At 38.2% G+C, this 25,322-nt stretch overlaps 2 protein-coding genes across 6 annotated transcripts in view; one reads left to right on the top strand and one right to left on the bottom strand.

Moving 5' to 3' along the window:
- RFC1 (replication factor C subunit 1) overlaps nt 1-3,786 on the top strand; it is a 33,537-nt gene extending 29,751 nt beyond the window's left edge. For all 4 annotated transcript variants that reach the window (XM_064710282.1, XM_064710283.1, XM_064710280.1 and 1 more), the window contains 4 exons: nt 706-851; nt 1,292-1,505; nt 2,501-2,692; nt 3,238-3,786. In XM_064710282.1, the coding sequence (XP_064566352.1) occupies nt 706-851; nt 1,292-1,505; nt 2,501-2,692; nt 3,238-3,339 (654 nt within the window). In that variant the 3' untranslated portion in view covers nt 3,340-3,786. The remainder of the gene's footprint in view (nt 1-705; nt 852-1,291; nt 1,506-2,500; nt 2,693-3,237) is intronic.
- Nucleotides 3,787-4,030: 244 nt separating this feature from the next.
- WDR19 (WD repeat domain 19) overlaps nt 4,031-25,322 on the bottom strand; it is a 40,562-nt gene continuing 19,270 nt past the window's right edge. The window contains exons 21-37 of one of the 2 annotated variants that reach the window (XM_064710279.1): nt 24,782-24,839; nt 23,795-23,941; nt 23,605-23,687; nt 22,298-22,381; nt 21,130-21,276; nt 20,584-20,708; nt 18,929-19,041; nt 17,996-18,064; nt 17,592-17,669; nt 12,754-12,850; nt 10,548-10,672; nt 9,824-9,905; nt 9,055-9,205; nt 7,584-7,707; nt 5,836-5,912; nt 5,071-5,191; nt 4,031-4,313 (exon numbers count right to left, since the gene is read on the bottom strand). In XM_064710279.1, coding sequence (XP_064566349.1) covers nt 5,077-5,191; nt 5,836-5,912; nt 7,584-7,707; nt 9,055-9,205; nt 9,824-9,905; nt 10,548-10,672; nt 12,754-12,850; nt 17,592-17,669; nt 17,996-18,064; nt 18,929-19,041; nt 20,584-20,708; nt 21,130-21,276; nt 22,298-22,381; nt 23,605-23,687; nt 23,795-23,941; nt 24,782-24,839 — 1,675 coding nt within the window. In that variant the 3' untranslated portion in view covers nt 4,031-4,313; nt 5,071-5,076. Of the gene's footprint in view, nt 4,314-5,070; nt 5,192-5,835; nt 5,913-7,583; nt 7,708-9,054; nt 9,206-9,823; nt 9,906-10,547; nt 10,673-12,753; nt 12,851-17,591; nt 17,670-17,995; nt 18,065-18,928; nt 19,042-20,583; nt 20,709-21,129; nt 21,277-22,297; nt 22,382-23,604; nt 23,688-23,794; nt 23,942-24,781; nt 24,840-25,322 lie in introns of those variants that run through there. The other variant, XR_010439823.1, reaches the window with a different exon arrangement.

Genomic DNA, 25,322 nt, shown 5'->3' with positions numbered 1-25,322 from the left:
AATGTGGAGAAGGGGGACAGTCACAAAGCATAGAAGCACATGGTGTGGATCACTTGTGCTGTTACAAGCCTGCTAGCTCATGGGTAGGATTTCTTTCAAAGCACAGAGGACTGAAACTTGGTCACTGTACTTCTTTTAATGCTCACTGAAACACTGACAAGACTTGTGCTTAAAGAATTATGACTGGCATCAGAGAATGCATTGTAGGTGAAGTTGGAAGGCACCTCTGGATGTCACCTAGTTCAGTACAGGTCCAAAGAGCTGTGTGCTTAGGAACAGAGCTGACTTGATGTAGATTGCAGTGTTCTTTGGAAAGCTCTCCTTCACCATGTCTGTGTGTTGGAGATCACTTGTCTGTGTGAAGTCAGCTATTTGCACTCTAAAGTGGACATGAGAAAAGGCCGTGTTTTGGGGGTTGTCTGGTTTTTTTTGGTTTTTCTTCTTTTGAGTTTTGAAACCCAGATAACTTCACAGATATTTTAAACATGGTAATAAACAGGGTGGTACAAGAGATGAAGCTGTAACCTTAGAGGGATTGACCAGAAATAAGCAATTGAGAGAGTTCTCTTACAATAAGCTGTTTCCACTGTGGCCCTGTGTCAACCACCCCTCTTCCCTGGGGACAGTGAAGGGCAGGACAGTGTGTCATGGTGTCCATGAGACTTCCAGTGTGATCTGAGTTTGGCATGTGTGTTACTTTTTCAGGCTATTTATGCAAGTGTTCTCCCAGGGGAGCTGATGAGGGGTTACATGTCCCAGTTTCCTGTCTTTCCCAGCTGGCTGGGGAAATTTTCATCCACAGGCAAACACGATCGCATCATTCAAGAACTGGCAATGCACATGAGTCTCAGGTAGTACTGGCATTCCTCTGATACAGTTCTTTTTGTGCAGCTCATTACCTACCATCAGTTCCTTGCTGTGCTTGGTGCAAATAAGTGACACGTTCATGTTCTGTGAATGTGTTCCTGTGTTACTGGTGACACTTTTCTCAGTGCTTAATTTGTACAAGTCAATCACAAGTACCTTGCATTTTTCTTTTTTCCCCTGAAGTTGTTTCTCAGTTAGAGATGTGTTTCCCCAGACTGTCTGGTGTTCAAATACCTTGCATTGGTTATTCCCCAATGCAGATATGGCAAAAGGAATGGCACACTGTAACTTGCAGTTTGCTCTTAAGGCAGCTGATTGTTGATTTGCTGAGGGCCTCCTTACCTATTTGTTCTTGTCTTTAGAAGTCAGTGTTCCTGGTTGGACAGATTTACTTACTCAATACTTTATTTTCAATTTGACAAAGAACTCAGACATGTAAGAGGACGGTAAATATGGAATACTTGTCGTATTTGCGGGATGCACTTGTCCAGCCCTTGAGAGACTTTGGAGCAGATGGTGTACAGCAAGCTATAACATTTATGGACTCCTACTGCTTGATGAAAGAAGATGTTGAAAATATCATGGAAATAAGCACGTGGGGAGGCAAACCCAGTCCCTTTTCAAAGCTGGATCCCAAGGTAAAATTCAACAGTGAATTTTTTTTGTTTTCTTCAGTATCTTAAAAAAAGAAATCCTAGAATAATTGCTGTGGTATGGATGTGCTTTGGAAAGGCTGAAGTTGGTGGACCAGCTTAACCATAATTAACAGGGCTTTGTGAATCAGCTGTGAAACATACCACTAAGTTCAGGGCCAAGTCCTAAAAGGTAATCAGGCTGTGCATCACTCAGGAGTCTTACACTTTTTGTTCCTGGTGTAAAGGATTACTAGGAGTCTGTTGTGTCTTGGGTCTAGAAGCAGAACACAGGAAGGACAGGGAAAGCTGGTACCTTTCTACAAGGAGGCTCTGGCTGTAAGGTCTGTGTCCTTCAGGCACAGCCCTGCCTGTCTTACCATCCTGCAAAGGAGGAGGGACACAGAGCTGCCTGTGTTCAGAGCAGGCACTGCCTTCAGAGGCTGCCTGGCAGCTTACACCTTTCCCAGTCTGTCAGACAGAAGTGCCAGACCTTGTGTGCTGCTCTTCCAGCACCCAGCCACTGCACTCCAGTGCTTGGGCCCCTCACCTGGTACAAGGAGAGCTTAAGCTCAAATTGCTTTTACAAACCAGGCAGATGTGATCTGAAAAAGATCAGGTGCTCATGGAAAGAGAAGAACCTGCTGGTAAGTAAACCTACACTACTATCAGGTATTTTCCCCTAGTGTGAATGTGCTGCTTAGTCTGGCAAGTGTACAGTGCTGCTGAAGGGGGCTCTGGTGTGACTTTGCTGAAACTGTTGTAGGCCTGAGCAAGCATCTGAAGATACACACTTTATTGAGGATTATGTGGGACTTGTTTAAAAGGAGCCTTTGCCATACAGCTCTGAAATGCTTTCTGTGTCCTTTTGAGAGTGTCATCTTCTGTGTATCTTTGGTTATGCCTTTCCAAAGGAAAGCTGATGTGGAATTTCTCAGTAAGTTGCTAACAATCTACAGCTCCTAAACTGATACTCAGTTTCCTTCCTTCCACCCTGCCAGGTGAAAGCAGCTTTCACACGTGCCTACAACAAAGAGGCACACCTGACTCCGTACTCACTCAGTGCTGCCAGGGCATCCAAAAGGCAGTCGGCATCTGCAGCGACCTTAGAGCTCAGTGAAGACCTGGCTGTGGAAGAGATCCAGTCTGATGAGGATGAGCAGGACACTGTTGACAGTGATGCAATGATTAAGGTGATTTAATTTCCTCAGTATTAAACAACCTCACTGAAGTGTTGGGGCTTCTTGGTTTGTTTTTAGTTACTTTTCTGTGACTTCTAACATCATCTTAATGAATTAAGAAAAAAAATCATAGAAGTATTATACAATCTCTCAACTTTTAAAATTTTAACTGGTGGTAGTGTGGAAGAGTCTAAGTTACTTCCATCCATTGTCTTATGGTGGACCAAAGTGAGACATCACTCTAAATCTAAAATTCTGCATCCAATTCCAAAACTTAGTAATATTTCAAGTGTTGATGAGGATAGTGCCAGTGGCAAGGAGCCACTAGAGGCCTGTGCCTGTGTTTCCTACAGATAACAATTCTAGTAATACCTTTGTAGGTATCACCAAATGGGGACCCTTAAGACTGAATATGGTAGCCTGTACTCTCTGTGGCATTTAGAAACTTCACACCTGAGAGGGGAGGGAAAGGGGTGGCTTTTTCCTTAACACTTGACTACATTTTGACTTAAACTTTTGTCAGCTGGATTTTAAACTGTCTGTATTTCTGTTTGTAGCAAAAAAAGGTGAAGTCTTCCAAGCTGCCAAAAAGAGAGAAAAATGAGGAAACAACAAAAAAAGAAGGGAAGAGAAAAGAGAAAACAAGGCATTTAGAGTAAAACCTTGCTTTGGACACAGCTTTGCATATCTAACTTCTGCCAGGAACACGAAACCTGCAGTGCTGCTGCTGGGAAAGCAGAACCAGTGCGTTGGAAATGCTCCTCTTATAGAGGTGCTGTAGCTCTTGTGCTCTCACCCTGCTGTGCTTACTCCTGACATGGTACATGTTACAAGCTAGAACTTCATTGTGCAACGACACCAGGTGCATGAACATGCTGAAAATGTCATGCTCAGTTACCTGGCATTTCTGCTGAGTCTTCCTATGACTTCACTGCTTTTTTTTTTTAATATAAATCCCCTGACATTATGTGGTGAAGTCTTGTAAATAGTACATGATGCAAAAACTCCCATACATAAATGGCTTATTTGTACATTACAGAAATTAAGCAGTATATAAAATTACAATAAAATGTTTCACAGGATTATTTTAAAGCTTTGGTTAAGTTCATGGAGTGTTCTGTCCTGTTCCCTCCTTTATTCCACACTTTTGTTTTTCCTTTACATATGTGATATGGCATTCCTCTTTTCCTACAACTTCCTTTTTGTTCAGTTAGAGACACAGAAAAATAGTGAGGGATTTACTTCCAAAAGCCTGTACTTGAATAAGTTATACCTTTAATCAAAACCAGAAAGGAATATTTAAAGAGTAAAAAATGTTTAATTGAAAATATTCATAACAGTTCAGAACGGATACTGAAAAAGAAAACAGTAGGGGGAAGTGTTTTTTGTTCCTGCCACTCATATTACAAAGATGGCCCTGTGGTTTGTCTTTGGTGCAGATGAAATGCAGATTTTGTTTGTAATAATTATCAGTTTTATTGCTACAGTAAACCAAAGTACAAAATTTATCAAAAGCTAAATAGTTACAAATATCACAAAATAGAAGTGACATGGCTGTTATTAGGCCTGGGGAAGAGATGTGTGATGTAGTGATAGAGCTTCCCTTGCTGCTTGCCAGCCAACACAAGCAGTTCTGGAAATAAACAGAGGTTGTTAATTATATTCTGAGATACTGTGATAACAGATCAGGAAAAATAAAATAATCTAAAAATTCCCCAAAAGAACTTGAGTACATTACTGTGACGTACAGCTCAGTTTTCACATAAGATGTTTGCAATAGTAAATTGCAATTATTGAAACTATTAACATTATTGAAGAACACTGTTAACTCATTTTCAGTTACCATTAAAAAAAACCAAACAACTGAAGTCCTGGATCTAAGTCTTTGGTATAGACAGAGCCATGCTCTCATTCTTAGAAGGATGAGTATTTCAGGCCAGTACTTGCTGTTATCCTGGGATAGATTCTGTTAAATAGGCAAGATCATGTAACCTGCATTTTAGATTTGCTCCTTCCAGTTAATGCCCCTCTTGCTCTCTCTCCCCCCACACTTAAACCTGTGCTGGAAGAGCTGGGGAAGTTTGGATGATGCTGAGATCTTCAAGCTATTCTCTGTGCTACTCAAGCACACCTGGTGTTCAGGAACATGTTCCAAACCACAACAGTTTGGGGATGTTAATATAGTCATAGAGGTAAACTGAGTTAAAGCACAATTTAACAACCAGGTAAGTTGCAGTAGCAAAACCTACTGATGTTTGCATGCCTGAGGGCCAATAGGTGATAGAACTGGGTCTCAAGTTATCTGAGGCATTGACCCAGGCTCTAGGAAAAACTCCAGAGCTGTCTAGAATGAACCCTGTTAAGTAAGAAGTACAGACTGTAGGCCATACCTGAATTTACTGGTCCTCGTCTTCTAGTTTGAGGTACTCTGTGCAGTCATTTATTTTCTGAAGATCAGCAATGTTAATCCTTTCAGAACACATGGGACACACATTTTCAGTCTGTAACAGGCTGTTTTAAAGGAAGGGTAACTGGTCAAAAGCAAATTCTAACATTTTTCAAAGGAAGTTGGGCCTGAGGCACAAAGCCTAGACCAGAGTTCTGACCAGTGCTTGTAACAAGTGCAGGTCAGAGCAATGGCTGCTTCTGTCTATGTTTTCAGCATTTGAGAACCACCCGAGGAAGGCTGCCGTTTGCATTTAAACATATAACAAAGGAGGTTTTGCTGATACTGGAACAGAGCTATCCCATTGTCACATGTGATTATGAGGGACAAGACATTTTTGCTGTCTTAGTCTGTACCCAATTCTATGTGCACTTTGTTGGTTTTGGTGATTGCTGGTGTGTCTGTGTTCCTGCCCTCCCCCCATCTCAGGCCTTCTTCCTGGACAGAGCTGAGAACTTACACAAGCTCACCATCCATCTTCATTACTGTTCCTGTTGGAGCCCTGCATCCCTGGCCCAGTTCTTTTATCATATCCTATCATTTTGGTCAACTTTGAAGCAAAGTTCTCTGAGAGTCTAAGGTGCAATTACCAAGTAAGGGGAATTCTTCCACCCAGCCCTATTACATGTTTTTAGTACCAAATGATCCATTACCTGCTAAGACATGAAGAAACATTGGAATACTGCAATAGAAAAAAATCCCAACTTACTTCTTGAATTCCGAGTAGAGGGCAGGAAAGTCACAGTGTGGGCAAACTGTCCAGTCATCGCGCACCATGTGCCGGCCCTGCAGACAGACACTGCAGGTAACTGAGGGGCAAGTGCTGCCTGCCTGCAGAGCATTTCCTTTTGCACCTCTTATGAGAAAGCCTCAGCAACTGAGTTCTAAGATCTTGAATTAAAAGCCCCACATAGTGTTACTGTAGCCTGATTACGGTGTAAAATCTGTAACTAGAAAAGGAGCTCTCACAGATGCAGTATCATTTGCATTCCTCTTTTTAAAATGGAAATCTAGGAATATACTGAATTACAGTGTTTAAAATTCTTCTCGTTTGGCAATTCTAGAATGCTATCTGTAGATCTGTACCCAGAGCTGTACTTAAATCTGCTGGCATTTTTGGTGTTGTATGTAACATACCAGAAATGCCCCCAAAAGCCACAGCACCTGAGCCCAGTAGGTCACATTCAGCACTCATTTGTGAGCCTGCCTGGCCTTTGCCTCTTTACTCTACACTTTCTTTTTTTTGCTACAGTGTACTAGTTTACTTTTGATAGAAGGAATTTGTATGTATCTTTTTAATACTGTAAAGAAACACAGCAGCACCTTGACCTATACTGAGAGATTTATGCTCTAATACAATATGCAACAGCAGACTCTTTTGACACTGACTCTGGTTTGATATTTGAAAATGCCACCGTCCTAATATCTGCAAACACTGTGACATAAACAAACTGTGGCCAAGATGGAGCCTAAATAAATATTGTGTAACATACATTAACATGTACCTTGTGTTTGGCTCATAAAGTTCTATTTAAAATCCTTTGTTTTCCTAAAGATATTACTTCTAAAGTATACCTGTCATCTTATTCTGCTAAACCAATAGAACAAAAAGACCCCCATATAATGGATATTAATTTTTTTGTGAGACTTAATTCTTTAGTTTTAATAAAGAATGTTAACTCAACATTTTGTTCCCTGTTCAAGTAAGTTATCTTTTTTTTCCTGCAATTATAGTATAACAATTCACATGAACCCAGTAAAAACTGTATTAGTTATACAGTAGCTGTACAGGAACTTCCACCAAGAATGTATGCCATCCCTACATTTTCTTCTCATTTCTGTAAAGATGAGTAATGTGAGAAATGCTGAGGTCACTGCCTGAAGCATTAGCATTGGATGCACTTAATTTCCCAAAAGAGCTTTCTGAAGTTTTGTTGATTTTTTTTGTTCGGTTGGTTTGTTTTTAGGTTTTTTTTTTTTAATTTTAAGTCTTGGTAGCTTAGGGGACGTGAGCTGTGACCTCCACAAGCTCTTGTACATGGAAAAGGAAAGAGGGACTTCTGTTAGTTCTCTGAGCACTTGAGCCCCTGGGCAAATGGCTGAGCTGGGAAGGCAGCAGCAGCAGTAGACTCTGTTCTCCCAACTGCACCAAATGTGTGTGCTGGGGATTCCTGGTGCTGCACCTGCTTTCTCAGGAAGCTGAAGTCTCCCAGAATGTCTTCCTGAATTTACTGGCACCCTCCAGTGTCTGCTACTTGTAGGTAGTGAGTGAGGACACTCTTAAAATAGTCAAAGACAAAAAGAAATTTGGCAACAGATTAGAAAAACCCATCAATGCATAAAAATATCTGGCTTGGATCCACTAGCAAACTGAAGAAGTTCAAATGAACTTAATTTTAGAAGGGAAAGCAGCTTTGCCTTTACTGTCACAGTGCAGAAAGCAGAGCAGGCACTCACAGTTGCAATGCAGTATGGAAGGTTGTTTTTACAGCTGGGACACAGGAGTTCACACTCTGGGAGCTGGAAAGCACAGTAGGGACAGGCTGTTGTTGGCTCTTCTGTCTCAGTTGTGTCCCGACGTCTAAAACATAGATACAGCTGTGAATAAAACCCTCAAGCTGTTTGAACTTTAAAGCTGGTTTCCAATGCCTTTGATATTTAGCAAGTGTTCTTCCTTTGAGTTACTTGCATAACTTCCAGCTGTTATTTTACATTCTATCAGCTCCTTCCTTTTAACTATCACCCAATCTTCATCACAATTACGTCAGCTCAGAAATAATAGATAACTTTCCATTTAATTAGAAACACCACTATCTTTTAAAAGGTGTAACTAATCCTAATACTTTACAAGATTTCAAAACTCAGAGTCTACATGTATTGACTATAAAGTTATGGTTTCCTTATTTCAGAGTTTTTCTGTGGCAGGACCACAAAGAACGGGAGTAACAAAAAACTGGTTTCATGGTAAGATCATACAGCTTCTAACTGCCTCCAGAAAGGCAGAAGAATGAAAGAATTTCAGAGAAACACCATAAAAACCAGTATCCATAAAAAGCTATGTAAGCTGAGACTCTTTAGGTCCTGAAAAGATAAAACTGATAGAAGGGAAATAAATCAATCATGTTTAAAATCATAAATTACACAGAAAAGGGTAAATCTCTCCCAAGAAGAAAACCTACAAGGCCTTAACTAGCTAAGACCAGTCTTGACACAATGGAACTTGTAGGAATCAACTGTCATTAAATATGTACATTTAAATTAAATATTAAATATTTCGTTTAAGCAGAGTGATTGGATAAGCTCATGCAGAGCTTACAGACTTCACAAATAAATACCTAAAACATCAGTATGAGCTCAGCAAGTCCCTGAGCCTTGGTTAGAGACAAGTAGAATAAATGACAAAAGTGTTACATATGCTTGCCCTGCTGTTCTACTATTACCTATGCTTCCTCCTCTGGCAGAAAATATTGACTAGGATCAAAACAAAACTTCAGATAAGGAAGAAAATGCCAGGAACTGCAGGAATTCCTATATTTTATTTGCCCTCCCATTCTTTTTTGTCTTAGCAATTTAGTCATCTAATCACAGATGAGCACAGTGCTGCTGCTGTAGTAGCCTGTGGTGGATTCTGGCTGTGGATTCTCAACTAGAAACCAACTAAGGCTCTGTGGCTGCACTTGTGTGTAGGGAGAAGATGGAAAACACTATTGCTGGTTAGGAAACATTTTAAATGCACATTGCATTTAAGGCTTATCACATTCAAAGGAAGTCTTTAAATCTCAAAGAAGGGTGGAAAATGGTTCTTAGGCTTTCAAATATAAGACAGTGAAATAATGTGAAAACACTCTACAGGCTTTATGAGCAAAAACATAAGAAGTAAAAATCAGTAAAGCCTTGAAACTGTGTGCATTTGATTAACATCACTCACCTGACCATTGTTTCAATTTTCTTTTTGTATTTTGGATCTATTTTACTCCGATACTCAGGTCTCATCAACATAGCAGCAAAACTGAAGGCTGAGTTTTTCAATCCTGCTCGGTGACACTCAATCACAGCTGAAGTCAGGATTGGCACAATATCTGTCATCAAATGAAACATTTATGTCAAATATTTACCAATATTGATGTTTAAAACCTTTAAGCTAATACAGCTAAAAAAGTACTGATGAAAAAAGACTATTTTTCTTCTTTGTCATGGTACACAGTTGTACAATATGGGGCATTCCTGGAACCATCTACAGGAAAACCATGGTTTCAACTCTCACTGCCTCACATTCCTGAAGCTCAGCATGGCAGCAGGAATGTTCTGATTTTAGCCATTCCTCCCAAATCCTGTCTGCACTCTTTAAAGCCTACTTTTTAGTCTACATTTTCCATGTACCCAAAAATAACTTTTAAAAAAGATCGATTAAAAATTGGTGATGAAGTCCCAGAACCAGTCAGTTCATTACACACAGTCCTGAGAGTGTGTGTGGCTGAGGCTGCTCGGTACTGCAGTAAAGTGAGCACAGACTGAAGTGCTGGTGAGGGTCCCAGCACTGTGTATGGGAGAGCTGCCTGGAGGAGCATGCAGAGCACACTGTGCAGTTACACTCTGTTGCTGCCCACAGGACCACAGGGGAGGATGAACCTTGCAGGGCAGTGCTGATGAATGAGCTGCCCCCTGTAGAGCACAGCTCCTCTGCTGTCAGCACTCACGTGATGGGAACTTGCTGATGTTGTTGGCCACACGTATGAGCATCCGCGCTCCCTTCATGTGATCACCACGTTTCACGTGAATCTGGAACACAGCACACAAACCACATTTACTGCAGCCATGGGGGACAGGAATTCCTGCAGCCTGCTCTAGCCATGCATCCCTCCTGCTGGGAGCTGCATGCCAACAGCTCCTTCATGAAACTGAGCAGAGCTGAGTACAGAAGGGACCAGAGACCTCAGCATGGCCCTTCCCCAGTCCTTCTGGCCTTCAGCCCAGCACCTGCAGCTCTTGCCCCACTGCTGGTAGAGAGGGAGGCCAAAGCTGGCTGTAGGAATGGATATCCTGATGGGCATCCATGGGTTAACAAAGAGAAATCATTTGAGCCCCTGCTTAACTTCATTTACAGAAAAGCAGTGATCTACTTATGGATAATAACCTCAAATACAACAACAGCAACAATAATAAATAGTTGTAGCATAGTATTTGTAAGCACGAATGCAAAAGAAAAACAGGAAGCCATATGTAATTTTCTATTATTCAGTATTTAAAAAAAGAATATGCAACTCAAAGAGGCAGAAACAACTATGGATTGTCCTCCTGAAGCTTGCTGTTGGCATGCACTTGGATTCTGTGATGCAATCTATATGACAATATAATTTATGCACACAGAACATCCATACATACAGTTCAATAAATCAGACACTGCAACTTACACATCCTTACCTTCACTAAAATATAGCTGTGTAGAATCATAAGGTTTGTAGCCATCTCAGAGGAAATTTTAATCTTCTGGGTCTTTAACTCTGAATACATACTGAAAAGAACATCACGTGCATTTCGATAGTTTCCTTAAGGAAAAAACCCCAACAATTAACAGTAAATTTAAATTTTTCGTAACAATATCTTTACTAATGAAATATAGGGAAGCAGAAGTTATGCTGATCCTTTGAACAAAACCATTGCGTGACTATTTCTTTGGAAAGCCACAAGTAGTTGTTTGTCACAGTATCCTAAACAATATCAGCCAGGAAGTTTAAAAAAAAATTACACTAGGAGAAGTAATCTAAACAGTAGCAAAATATATATGATATATAAATATGATGGCAATTTATATAATGAACTTTAAAAGTGGAAGATGTTTTTAGAGCATTTAAAGATTTTTTTGTTGTTGTTGTTGTCCTTCAATGTCAGATATTCAAAAGCCACTTTTTAAATATTAATTTAGTATACTTTAACTTGATCATTTACTTTGGCAACTCCTTGCCGCTGCAACCAAACCCAAAACCTGTCAAGGGATAGTTAAAACCTGAATGTTATTTCACTAGGTTGTACTGTTTCAAGGTTATGATCAAGGATTGTCCTGAAACCACAGGATTTCATTTAACAATCAATGTAGCTGAAATCAAGTAGTGTTTTGCAATTAGTCTATTCTTAAGATGTTTTGTTCTTGTTTTGTTTTGGGGTTATTTTGCTGATTGTTTTGGGATTTTTTGCATTCATAGAGGCTGAGAAAGTCATACTCTTCACAGCTGGAGGCATTTAAAGGAAATTCTAGTTATTTCAGCAAACATTCTCCTTTGCCTCCCTGTATTTCTCTATCAGCAGATGTTTTCACTCTACAGAGCAATTTGTAATGTTTTGTTATACACTACAATTGAATCTAACTGTGAAATTTGTGTGAGACAGCTAAATATCACTTCAGAATTAGTTGCTGGAAAACAACATTATTCTTTTATATTCTGTTGCTGACTCTCAATATAATACAGTCTTAAAATCACGTGATTACATAAAAACAACTTCAAGCAAAACTGCACTTAAATGGCATTCCCAAAGAAAAATACCAAGCAGTATGACTTAAATATTATAATTAGATGGATTTTTAAGGAAAGAACAAACTATATTGGTGCAAATTTCACAATCAAGCTCACTGAAATCTGCTGAAGAAAGAGGATGCTGATGCAAAATTGTCTCTCCAGAAGAAACAGTTAGTGCAAGATTGGTGCTTTTGATGAGACAAACATGGTGCTTCTTATTACACTGTTGCAGAACATATTTATACTACCAGGGAATATGAAACACACCACGGGATACTGCATTTTAGATACAAGTTTTCAGATTCAGAGATGCTAATAAATATTTAAACCCTTGAGCCTTTGCATTTCCTGCTTATATAATTAGCACAAATACATTATTCACTTCTATGATGGACTGGGAGATTTGCTTGCCAAGGATTTCAGAGATTTTTCCACTCCTTAGCCCAGTGCTGAGGAGCAGCCAAGGAGCAGCCCATAAATGTTAATTTGCCTGGGTTATTCCCAAGACTGCTATTTTTCCTCTATAGATTTTTCTTTTACATAATTGAAATGAAAAGCAAGCAGTGTTATGGTAGGGTTGTTGCCATGGCTACAGAGGAGAGTGAATAATGGAGGTGGCAGCTATTTTGCTACTAGCCCTCTCTCTTCTTATTTTTTTCTAACTTTAGCAACCCATTTTCTAACTTTAGCAATCCAAAACCAAGCTTAAAGTAAGCACATGTCTGGTCCTTCAACAGAAATCAACTCCTCTGCCAATTTTCCACTGATAAAAGATCAGTACCAACCCAGAAACCATATGCAGAAATGGCAATTCTATGACCTGTAGTAGACAGAAAGGTAAAGCCACAGGCTGTCTCAATCCCTATGTTTACTTGAATGTATAGAGAACACAGATATTTTCCAGAAGTTTCTTTTCCCCCCAATATTTAATATAACAGTGTGAGTCCATAGGTCTTCCCCAAGTCTACTTCCAAATTCAAAACTGAACTTGAATATGATTAAGCACCAGTACATGTCTTCTCTAAGTAGAATTCTACACAAATAACAGCACCCTAAGTAGGGCACCTAAGGAGGCAGCATGAGAGTTGCCATCACATCAGAGAAAACAGACTTACCTGAACACTGCTCCTCCCTGGCAATTATTATGGCAGTTCTGGCAGCATCCCGGTGCTGCTTCAGGGCCATGTACAAGCGGAACAGGTACCTGGCATCCTGAATGAAACCATACAAAGGAATTAGTACTGACCAAATTCAAACTGCTGTGTTCCCTTTCTTGACCTGCTCATGCCAGCAGCACACTCTCCAAAGAAAGCAGACGAGCTTGCTCCATGAAGAGCTCTCTGTGTGAACCCCAGCAGGGCTTGGCTGCTGCCCAGGCACAGAACAGCCCCGGCAAGGGCCCGAGGGAAGGCAGTGCTGGCAGGGGCTGGCCAGGAGGGTGCACAAAGCCACAGACCACCATGCACACAGAGAGTTGTACATGGGGAAACCAAACAGCTCCAGCTCTGTGGGCATTGACAGTGCCAGAAAAGAACCCAGGGACTCCTTTTAGAAATAGAAGTCTTGCCAGAAATGCTTAAATTGTGTTACGGATCTGGATGCAGACATTGCTTAGTGTGGATGTGTGGAGAGCTTTAATGTGGAGAGCTTTATTAATAATTGGTTAGCTGAGAAAGGCCATGCTGACATATTGCCACTGGTCAAGCTGAGAAATCAGCAGTCAGCAAGCTGAAAGGAGATGTCAGCAACTTGCAATCAGTGGCCTTGCTGCAACATGGAGAAAGGGAGTAGAGATTAGTCCTGAATATCTCCTAAGAATATGTAGAAAGTATCAAAAGTAGGACCATAGGAATGTAAAAGTAGGTGTAACTGCTGATATGTAACTAACCAATCCTGAGCTCAACTTTTGCAATATGCATGAAGTTAATTACGAACTGTATTTAACCCGCTGTGCTGATCAATAAAATTGGGCCTGTGATGATCAACTGGATGTCCTGGTCTCCTTCCGTCGACATGGATGCACATGACAAAATCTGGCCCCCAATGAATGTATTGTTCTGGGACCAGATGGTGGACATCCAAGAGAACTAAAAAATTGAAAATCAGGGCACAACTAGCTGAATAAGACGCATAAAATTCATGATTTGCTACACCAGGAACTTTTGATAATTATATAACTCAAGAATGGCAAATGCAGCAAATAGTTCACCCAAAACCTGGCAATCTAACAGCAGGCAAATTAGTGAAATAATTTAAAAACAAAACCAAAAAACAGGATGGCAGTATTGCAGAAAACAAACATGAGTTCTATTTTTGCAAGTGTACTCAAATGTCTAGAAGACTAGTAAAAAAAATACCAATGAGAGAAAGAATTGGTCTTTGATAACAAATCAGAGTTTGCTTGGTTTCGAGAAAATTGGGATTGAGGAAATCCTCAAGAGGTAATTCCTAAAAATACAAAATAAAATATAGGAATAGAAAAGAAAGAATAGAAAAAAAGTAAATATAAAAATATTCTATTTATTGCTATTAAAGAAGTATAAAAAATAAAAAGCAAAATAAAATGACCTTGCTTATGTTGAAAAGGAAATATTAAGAGCAAAAAAATTGGATGAGTGTCACTATTTTATATCATTAGCAGTGATTTCTAAAATGGGGTCAATAAAAAGTAAAGCCTGTACATGATAATCTTATAACTAGTAAATTGGAATTAAATTAAGCTAAATATTGTATATAATGGTATGGTTCCAACTTAAATACAAAAATGAAAAAAAAAAAAAGACAACACTTGCAACTTTATGGAGAGCTTAGCAAAAAAATACAAACCAGCCAATTCTGCAATATTAGTAGTAAATCCAAACACTTAAAGTGTATATTCTATGTTAAAATGGTATGAAAATTACTACAACAATAATTGTATTAATCAGTGTTGTGTTATTCTCTGGAATACTATGTGGGTTTTGTATGTAAGGCTCAGGCACAGCAAAAAAAAGCAGAAATTCAAGGGAATGGACATATTAAAGATATAAAGATATTTCCTTGTGGAGAAGATGACTGCAAAGATTAGACTGTAGTTAAGCAAAGAAAAAATTAGAAAGAAAAAAAATCACAGAAATGAAAGCAAGAGAGAAAGAAGTGCACATGGAAAGAAAAGAGAAGACAAAATTAGACTTCTTTCTAACTTGAATACAAGGAAAAACTTTAAGTGACCAAAAGGAATTACTGTTAAATTAATGATGGAGCAGAATTTTAGGCAATACATGATCAGAAGGTTGAACATCATTAAGAATTATAACTTAAGAATAATGAAATAGTTGTCTCGATAATAAAGTAACTGCAACTACTTACATTAACAGATATTAATTATCCACTGTAAACTGCCTTAAAAAGAAAAACTGCTATGCCCTTAATGGGGTAAACCAAAAATTAGTAAAATTAGTTGGTTATAATTCTTCCCAATTTCTGATATCACCTAATGGCCACAAATGGCCATTTCATTGATGATTAGCAGAAACCTTTCTCCTGCTGCAGCAGGAAACGATCCTGTCCCAGCATGGACCAGTGGACTTATATGGTGTTTGCCATGTTCCTAATTATATTTAACTTAAATAACATATTTTAAATATTTACCCACCCCCCCCCCAAAAAAAAAAGAAAAAAGAAAAAAAGAAGAAAAAACGGAAAAAAATTGAAAGTAATTCAAGAAAAAATATTCTCATGTTTTACTCTGATACTCCTACCTTTAAAATCAGTAAGTTAAGGAGCAGAAAATGCAGGAAAGGATTTTCTAATACAGTACATTTCCTAAGGTCTTTGGAAAATTTGTTATTGCAATCTGATTTAGTATTAGATATTCATAATTTTAGTTTAATTTTTCTTTTTAAAATGTATGTACTCAGAAAATATGCACATGGAAAACAGCAGAACCTTGCTAGTTACTGTTCCCTGAAAGAGGGCACATGGCAAATTAACAATATATGCTGAAATTAACAAACACAATGGTTGACATAATCAGACATCTAAGAAATAGTTTATAATTAGTCAGACAATAGTGTAGCAAAATTTTGGTGAGCATAATAATTTTGATAATATGACACTTCATTAAAATGCCAGAAAATTGTTGGCTGTGAAAGATTTAAACCAATCAGCCAGTCAGTAATGATCTGGTTTGAAGATCAATGCTTGAAATGATGAGCAAGTTTCTGCTGCATGGCTACCAATAAATTCACTCTTACTTTCAGCTTTACAAAAATGCTACGACAAAGAAGCTTCTATTTTCTAAAAACAATAATATCTTGCTTGATAAATTCAAGAACAGTCTCAATAGCATAATGAAGATAATGATTGTTTTTAAAGCAAACATATATGATTGGATAAAGTAAAATTTTGTTACTCACTGAGAGAGACTATGGTAGATTGGATTAAAGCATTCAGAAGAACAAGAGAGAGCTTTTAAATAAGGAAAACAAAGCTCTGCACTGAAGTTCAAAACAATGTTAAATATAGCAATAATGGCATTCAAAAAATTTCCAAATCTTTTCTAAAATCTTTAGAACCTCTTCACTATGGAGATCGTACTGTAGCTCACTTCCCTTACACATTAGTTCCCATGGACTTCTTTGAATGAGGCAGCTATTCCGCTGTTCTGAGAAAACAGACCAGATGCTACAGTTTCTCTCCACCCAGCTTCCAGCATAAATATGGAATTAGTCTTGCTTACACTGATACTGAATAGGTTTTGCATCCAGTGCCTCCAACAGCTTAATTCCCTTTGGGCTCTTGCAGTTGAATTCTGTTTGTTTTGCTATGTTTTGCTTCTCTCATAATTTTATTGAAGTTCACATTTCATATTAAAGTAAGAGGTAAATAATAAAGAGATAGAGGTTTGGTTTGGCTCCCCTTTTTTTACCTTTTACAAAAGCAAAGTTTGCTTGCCCATCAAATGTCCAATGTCTCTAAAAGTCTAAAATCTCAAACCCTTTATTCATACAGACAGAAAAGAGAGTTTCCAGCTTCCTAACAGAATTGTAAACCACAGCTGTAATATTAGGGGTGAAATCAACTTACTGCACTGAGCCCCTGTCATCTCCATAATTACCAAGCCTTATTGCCCTCAGCAAGGCATAATTTATACTTCCATATATATCATATTGCACCTGACTGTATTTACCATGACTTTGTATGAGACCCTAAATTCCTTGACTAAGCAGTTGACAGCAGACTGCAACACCCTCACCTGAGGTCTGACTTTCCCCAGTTAGCTCACATTCCAGGTCTGCTGTATCAGGCAGTAAAAATTCAAGTGGTTCAGCTACTTAATTCCATGAACTCAAGCTTAAATACGACTGAATGTACAACAAGCTCTATTACCATCAAGGCCCTTCAGAAATCAAAAAGGAGTTGCTGATTTTTAAAATCTGTCTGCAACATTTTATGCCTTACACTGATGTTGAACACAAGAACTATTGTAGCCTGGTCAACCTTGGGGTTTTGACCTGTATCCCCTACTTTGTACCTTATTTTCTTCCACTGCAAAAGTCAGACCAACTCTGCTCCTGCAGGAAGAGATCAGTGCTGTAGCTCATCTCGAGACATAACACATGTTGAGTGTCCAGCTGGGAAAGGCAACAGCCAACTGGCAAACTGGCAACAACAAACAGCTAAGTTTTGTCTCTTACTCTTATTATGAGCATTAATTTGGGCTTCCTCTGTCCAACTACCTGCTTTCATAAAGATGACTGAAGAAAAAATATTATATCTAAGACAGTTGCTTCCTTTCTTTTATTCCTGAATCTGGAGTTACTGAATGACTCATGGAATGATCATACAAGTCTTGCTACCTAATGAAAGCAAAAGCACAGTCTGTGCCTACCAAGAATTTTAGGACAAAGTAAGCTCAAAATATCTTGTAGCACAGAAATGTGACACAACAGCAGTGATAAAAATACAGTACCTGGGGCATGCCATCCCCCTCTCCCATAAGATAGTCAATCAGCTGATTTGTTAGGGCTTCATCTTTTGCCCGTCCCACCTATTAAAAAAAAGACACAAGAAATTGTGATATGAAAGAAGAAGAGAAAAATAACTCGCTTATAAGGAGCCTTTCAATAAACCAGATAGATATAGAACATGATTTGTTCAAACCAGATGATTCTTTGGTTCAGCAGCTTGTATTTATTTTCTAATGTGTTGAGAATTTTGAACATGTTTAGATTTAGATATCTTCTTTACTGACACACTTTTCCTTCTAATTGCAATCTAACCAAACACACTCCGTGATGCTGGGAAAATGTCATAGTACTGAAGGTAAAGTCCTCAAAAAGATGGAGAATATTTTGTTTTAACAAAGTTGCTTACTGTTTCAATTGCCATTTCCATAGCCGAATTATCTTCTGTGCTTGGACTTTGCAAGAAATGCCTTAATGCCTAAAATGATACAGAAGATAAGTTAAAATTGAGATACATGAAATTCATTTTTTCTGATTTTTATCAGGTTCTCTCTCAGTGCATTTTGATAAGACATGTGGCACACTGAATGCTTATCCCAACTACAGAGGTAGCAGCTGCTCTTGAAACAACTGAGACTTTGCCAAATTCTGGTGTTCACCTCCACTAACTGTGAAAGATGTTCACAGCAATGTGGTGAGAACAAATTAATGATTAATGTAATTAATGCCACAATGTGATTAATGTGATAATGTTTTTAATGTCATGGAGCCCCCCATGCCACAGCTGAAGGAGCTGTCATCTACAATGGCCACAATTTGCAAAAATCAGTCTTTTTTTTTTTGGTATGTGTTCAGTATGCAAAAGTCAAACATCTAACAAGCATCAGTTCACAGACTTGTAACTGATCAAAAGTGTGTCAATCAACATACTTCAATTAACATATTTTCTTTTTTTAAAAAAAGCTTTCAGTTAGGTATGCTACAGCAATTAAATGAATTAGTTACTCTGCAACCAAGTCTCCACCGGTCAAGCCAATGAAATGTAATAAATTGCTGCTGCAGATAACGACATTCAGAGATTCATTGACAATAGTCTATCACTGATTCATCCCAAGCTTCTACTGCTATGAAAAACCTATGTGCATGGCAATGTATCATTCATGGAACACAGCCTAGATAACTGTAAACATAAATAGTTCGCTTACATTTTCACCCTTTTAAAAAAATATCAGTATGTCTTCAGTTAAGGCACTCACAATCTAATATGACCTTTCCTGAAGACTGTATCTTGAACATTTCTATAAACATTTCACTTTCACTGGCTTATCCTTTAGGTACTGACCCGTCCATATTGACCACACAGCAAGAAAAATTTCCCCGCCTGAAAATGTTTCTTTTCTGCTTCAAAATAGAGTGCAATGCTCTGATAATCTTCATTGGTAGTACTTTCAGAACCTGCAACAGACAGATCTGAGTCATAGCAGGGTATTCTTATTAAATAAGATAAAGACCCTACTGAATGAACATATTCCTATTCTACTTTGTTTTTCTACTGACATTCAAGAAAAACCAAAGCCAGACAGACACAAATTATGTCTTACACATTTTTTTTGCTATTTAATCAGACTAAATGTCAGACTAATAATTGTTTCCACAGGTCTTACACCATAATGAGATTTCTGTTTTTCACAGAATCATAGAATAATATAATAATTTGGGTTTGATGGGATCTTAAATATCATCTAGTCCCTGCCATGGGCCTTTTGCTAGACCATCTTGCTCAGAGTTCCATCCAACCTGGCCTTGGAGCCCTTCCAGGGATGGGACATCTAAAACTTCTCTGGGCAACCTTTTCCAGCACCTCACCATCCTCACAGTAAATAAAGCTTTCCTAATATCCCCCCTCATCCTGTCACTACATTCTCTTCTAAAAAAGCATAATGAAATGGTACTGCTATGATCTGATAATGAATTTTTCCATCATGTCCAGGCAACAATAAAGCAGGGCAAGTGATGAGATTATCACCTGAATCACTTTCACAGTTTCAGAACATGGAAGCACACTTGTACAAAGCAAGGCTATCAGGGACAATGCATCCATGTGGTGGCAGGGAGTACTACTTAAGTCTTCTAACCAAGACTCCATTCTGCTGTACACATGTAAAACAAGGACAGACACTACTCCAAAGATAGTTTTAAACACCTTTTCTACCCACTTAGATTACAGCTTGAGACATCCTATTTTGGATAGAAGTAAAAAGGCATAAGGAACTGTAGAACAATTGTGGCCACCTTGACAATCACCTGTAACCATACATCTCCAAGCTAACTCTTGCCAAGCTTTGGTTTCTTCACAATAAGAAACCAAGGTCTAAACAAAGAGATTAATTGAAAACATGAGAATTTGGGAGGTAACATATGTAGAGGTGGTAGGTCACTCTTCAATGGTGCCTCACACAAACTATAAAATTTGGTGCAAATTGACAAGGTGGACTCTGACTAGCTTGATGGCCTAAGATAAAAGGCAGCTTCTCAGTAAGGTCTCCTTTCCAATTCTCACTGAGACACAAGGAGGCCACAAAGGTTCTTAAAGAGTAGAAAAGGGAAAAAAAGTGACATGTAAGAAAAGAGCTGGAACCAAGAGAAAAGGAAAAGGAAACAAAAATCAAGAACTGTACCACTGAAATGCTCCATTTTGTATCAAGGCCAAAGAAAGGGATTTGTCAATGGGCACAAGAAAAGAGTCTAAATGTCTTATCTCTATGGATAAACAAAAAAACCTGTAGGACAGGCAAGATTTGAAACAAAGAGATAGCAAAGCCGAAAGCAAAGTCTGGCTTATAGGCCTGAAGTACACACGTTACCAAAACTGGGCACAATGACTGGAAACGGGAAACAAAACTAAACACCCATTGTCTTATGATTTCAAATTGGTTAAAATTAACTAAAAGAACAGTAAAACACAATGCAAGCAAACTATGAGCCTGGAATACTCACTGATGATATCAGCATAAATCTCCATCTTGTTGTGCTGCTGAGCTAATGTGAAAGCTTCATTATTACACTTGGACATAACCAGGAACTGGATGGCAGAACCATAGTCACCAAGCCGCAGGAAGAATCTAATCCAAATGACAAATTAACACCTTAGTACTAATTAGCTTAATGAATACACCAAATGTTTTAGGAATATAGTACATAGCATACATACAAGTATGACACACTTCTAATCCATTTTGTATCTTGATTGTTTTAACTAGGCTCCTAAAATTAACTTAGTATTAATAATACAGAATGGCAATTTTTATTGTCTAAACTTATTACTTCAGGTTAATACAATTTTACTCAAAAAGTCAACAAGAACAACAACAAAAAAAAAATCAGTACCTATTTAGTTGTCCAAATCTTAGAGAAATCAAATCAATTAATTGAATTACACAGTTTCTAGCCAAGTACATATAACCAGAGTGTAATATGTTAGCATGCCTCATAAATTCCCAATAGATATAGATTTCCTTTGAATGTGCATGATATGATTGTTACCTGGCCACCATCTTTGCTCCTTCAAGAGATTGTGTTTCTCTCACTATATTAACAGCCTTTTCAGGATTATTTAGGTGATCCAAATACAGTCGAATTACACTATCCCATTGCTTTGCATGTTCATAAGCTACCACAGCTTCTGTGTACCTGCAAAATAATGGCTCCACATCAGTTTTAACTTTGTAAATAACTCTTTATAATATGGTGTGAAGGAAACAAAATATTTTATATCTGTGAGATTATTTTGTGGTAACTTCCTTTCAGTTTGCATGTAATCACATTGCTTTGCATTTACTATGTTGTTTTTGGTTTCTATTTCATTTTCTCTTAGGAGAATGAAAAGCAGAGTACCACAATACTATTTTTGACCTACTCTGCCAGCATTTCTTTTGCTGTATATTAAAAACAGTTCATCACTTCCATATGAAATCCCTGGAGAGCAAGAGAACAATAAAAATCAAACGTGATAGCTAGGTGTACAATTTTAGAAATAAGATCTCTTTTCTGTTCTGTAGACAAGATCAAGAAATTTCTCATTCTTTCACTATGTAATTGACAGAAACAGTATTTTCTAGTCCCATCATTGCAAACATTGAAGTCTGGTGCTATTTCATATTTTCAAGTATCATTATTCTGAAGCAGTTTACTTACACTAAGGATTGAAGGAACTACATTCTGTGATTAAATATAACCTATCTTGGGCTTTCACTTCAGCTAATAACTTTGCATTATTATTATGCAAGTGCAGCCATTAAGATGTACCAATAATGTGACTCTAAAATGAAAAAAATTTTTTCATGATTATTCTCCCTTTGAGTGACCTCTAAAATCACAGCTAAGGAGTTGCTAGAAACAAACGGAACTTGAATACTCTGCTAGATGGAATGATGTTCAGTACTTCAAAACCTTTGATGATTTTTGTTAGAAAGACTGGAAAACAATTAATTAGAAACACATCTTTGACACCAGATGAATGTCCTTAGATTATGTTTCAAATCTTTAATACACAAAGGGTAAACTTTAGTTCACATATTTTGGAATCCATTTTTACAAGACTATTTTATCCAAGTTTCAGTATGCATTTTAATTTATTTTACAAAAGCACTCACGTAGAATAATAACAACAGCAATAATAGGTTTTATATTAAAGAAGAGCATTCAAAAGTACCTGCCATCTGCTTCCTTGGCCTTTGCATATTGTAGGTGAATCTTTGGAGATGAAACCTGAGGAAGAAGTTCACCAACCTTTGCCCTAGAAAGATAATAGTTAATAAATACAGCTGGTTCCAAGTTTTCTCTGGTAAAACTGGCATATTTATATCAACACTGAAAAGGAGTCTGATAGAAGAAACTGAACATAATGGATAAGCTTTGAAGTAATTTTAATATTTTCAACAAGTTGCACTTTGTAAGAACATGAAATTACAGATTGCTTTATGAGCACACAGGCTTGAAGACAGTATCTTCTCTTTTTTAAGTCTCAGGTGCATGAGCGTAAGAAGTGCCAGACCAACAATTTTTACCTCAGGTGTTCTTGGATTAACCAACAGAAGAAGCACAGCATTAAAACTGTAACCTGAAAGATCTATAAAAACCAGCAAACTGAGCAGTTGGCCTTTCAGGACAAAGGACATGAGAGACTCAACAGAGGCTGCCCTTAAATCTCACCTCTCTGACTCAAAGATGGGCATTCTTCAAACTGAACCTCCCTCTGCAAGAGTAAACAAAGCTTGTACCTCCCACTTCCCAAATCAATATGATCATTAGATGCAAGCCACTCCCCTTCACCAACCGCTCTCCTGGCTCATTTTGATACTACTGATAATCCTTTGATAGAATAAAAAAATTATTTTTCAAATAAATGCACAAAATATTCCAACCTAATCTTTAGAGCACTCAATGAAAGAAGTCTTACTGAACTGTCTGATTGGTTCCTAATGTGAGGAGTCCATAAAATGCAATTAGACCAGAACTGAGTCCTTAAATGTCTCAGAAAATTGGACTTTTCCAATGGACACTTCACAATAATCAAATTAACTTAAAAAAAGAAAATTATGATACTGGCTACTCTTGAATAATTTCCAACTGTCCAAATACTCAGTCTCAGCTATGCATGTTATAAAACTAAGAAATCTAATTAATTAAACAGTAACTACACAAATATAATTCCTATATTCAATGTACATTAAATTCAGCGTGGATGTGTGCATGTGCACACACCCACAAAGGACTTGAAACTGCAGGAAACTTTAAACATAACACACAAAAAAAGGGAAAAAATTATTTCCCATTTACAGTAAGACTATATTAAAACAACATAAATTTCTGAGAGAATCTTTAAGCCTGAAGTTGGAACAATAAAATTAATGAAACATAGTTAATGAGGCATTTTTTCTATTCAGAGAATCATTCTTTTCCAAATAGCACCCCAGAAAATCCTCTGAAATATACCATTGCCCTGAAACCTGTACTTACCAGTTTTTACACCGGATGTACACTGATGCTGCCTTGTCATAATATTGTCCCTTTTCATACAGCTGAGCAGCTTCTGAAAATTGCTACAATATTGGAAACCATTAAAATATAATTTCTAAATTAAGACCATAAATAAATTACTAACCTAGTGAAATCACATATTCAGTTTCATATTAACTCTCTTGAGTACCTTCATATTCTCCAGAATAGCTCCACAGTCTCTTTTTAGTACCCTGCTGGGATGTTTCAGGGCCTGGTTCACCCCTCGCCGGACGTCCCCCATTCGAATGGACATCTGAGCCACTCCAGCAAGGCAAACTTCATCGTGCTCCTGGTACTGGCAAGCAAATGGAAAGCAGTAACTATAGATTACACATGAGAAACACCAGGTCACAAAAGAGACTGTAACCAAGCATTGAAACAAACTAACTGTCCGGTTTATCTCGGCTGTTTGAGGGGCCTGGAAAGGCCCGGGGTGGCCTTGGGGCAGCCCGCGTATCGAAGGACGAGAAGAGGCTTCAGTTCTTCTTTCGGTTTTTATGTTTATTAATTGTTTATCTAAAAGATGTTCTTTCAGCTGAACAAAGATCTGCCCAGCAGTCAGCCATGAGCACACTGTCTGCCCTCCGGGGCAGCCACGTATCTTTATACCCATTGTTACGTGTACAATATTTATCATTTTTCCCCAATACCATTTATTCTTATAACTCGGTGCACTCTCAGTAATAACCAATCCAAAAATGCCACCGTGGCCAAAGAAGATGGAGGAGAAGAAGAAGAAGAAGAAGGAGAGGACACACCCCAATTCCTCCATCTTGCTCCTCTAAACCCCCCTGTACAGAAATCCTAAACCCTGTGTCTCACCCTCTAATTAACTAATCCCTTCACCATTCACCCCGGTGAAGCCCTCATCCTTGTCTTCCCCTGTGTAGGGTTAAAGTCCAGCTACCAGACACTTCTGGCAACATTCCAGGACTCCCGAGACCCCCAAAGTGGTCTCTGTGGCTCAGCACCTCAGGACTGAGATCTTGAGATCCGACAACTAACAAAATATTACAGACTTACTAACATTTAATTTCGAGCTGAATTTAAAATCTGGAATTCAAATGAGTCTGAAACATGACAACTTAATGTATATTGTGACAGTACAATGCTATCATTAGTAAAAAGGAATTACCTTGTTGTTTCCAGTGATTCCCTTCTCATAATGCGCCAGAGCATTAACATAATCACCCCTAAAAGAAAACTGGAAGTTATACAGAGATACATTTTCAATAGGAAGAGATGTTTGACTTCCTATCACATTATGCATGTCTCTGTCTTGATTTATACAAAATGACTACAGAGAAGGTTGTGAAGTATGTAGAGGTGGACAGTTACATAGGATGTCATGGCACTTCCTATGGATTTAATCAAGCTCTTAGTCAAAGAGGCAATTCCATCTCTCAATTCTGTTCGACAGGGACCAATAAACCTCCCTTGAAAGGCAGAAAATAGAAATAATCTATCTGCAAAATACACCTCAGTGGTCTCAGCTCTATTCCAGATTTTCCTGGAAGACAACTGAAACTAATCTTTGAAATTATTTAGAATTTTTGCAACACAAAATCAAAGGCAATTTTTTTCCTGGAGTATATTCAGAATTCAAGTTGCAGATGGTTGCATTGTTTCATGTGTGTCCATTCCTTCCCTTCTGTGACCAGCAAGTGTCCTCTCTC

Source organism: Zonotrichia leucophrys, chromosome 4 (genome assembly GCF_028769735.1).
Source record: "Zonotrichia leucophrys gambelii isolate GWCS_2022_RI chromosome 4, RI_Zleu_2.0, whole genome shotgun sequence".
Lineage (NCBI taxonomy): Eukaryota > Metazoa > Chordata > Aves > Passeriformes > Passerellidae > Zonotrichia > Zonotrichia leucophrys.
This window is presented reverse-complemented; position numbering and strand designations above follow the sequence as displayed.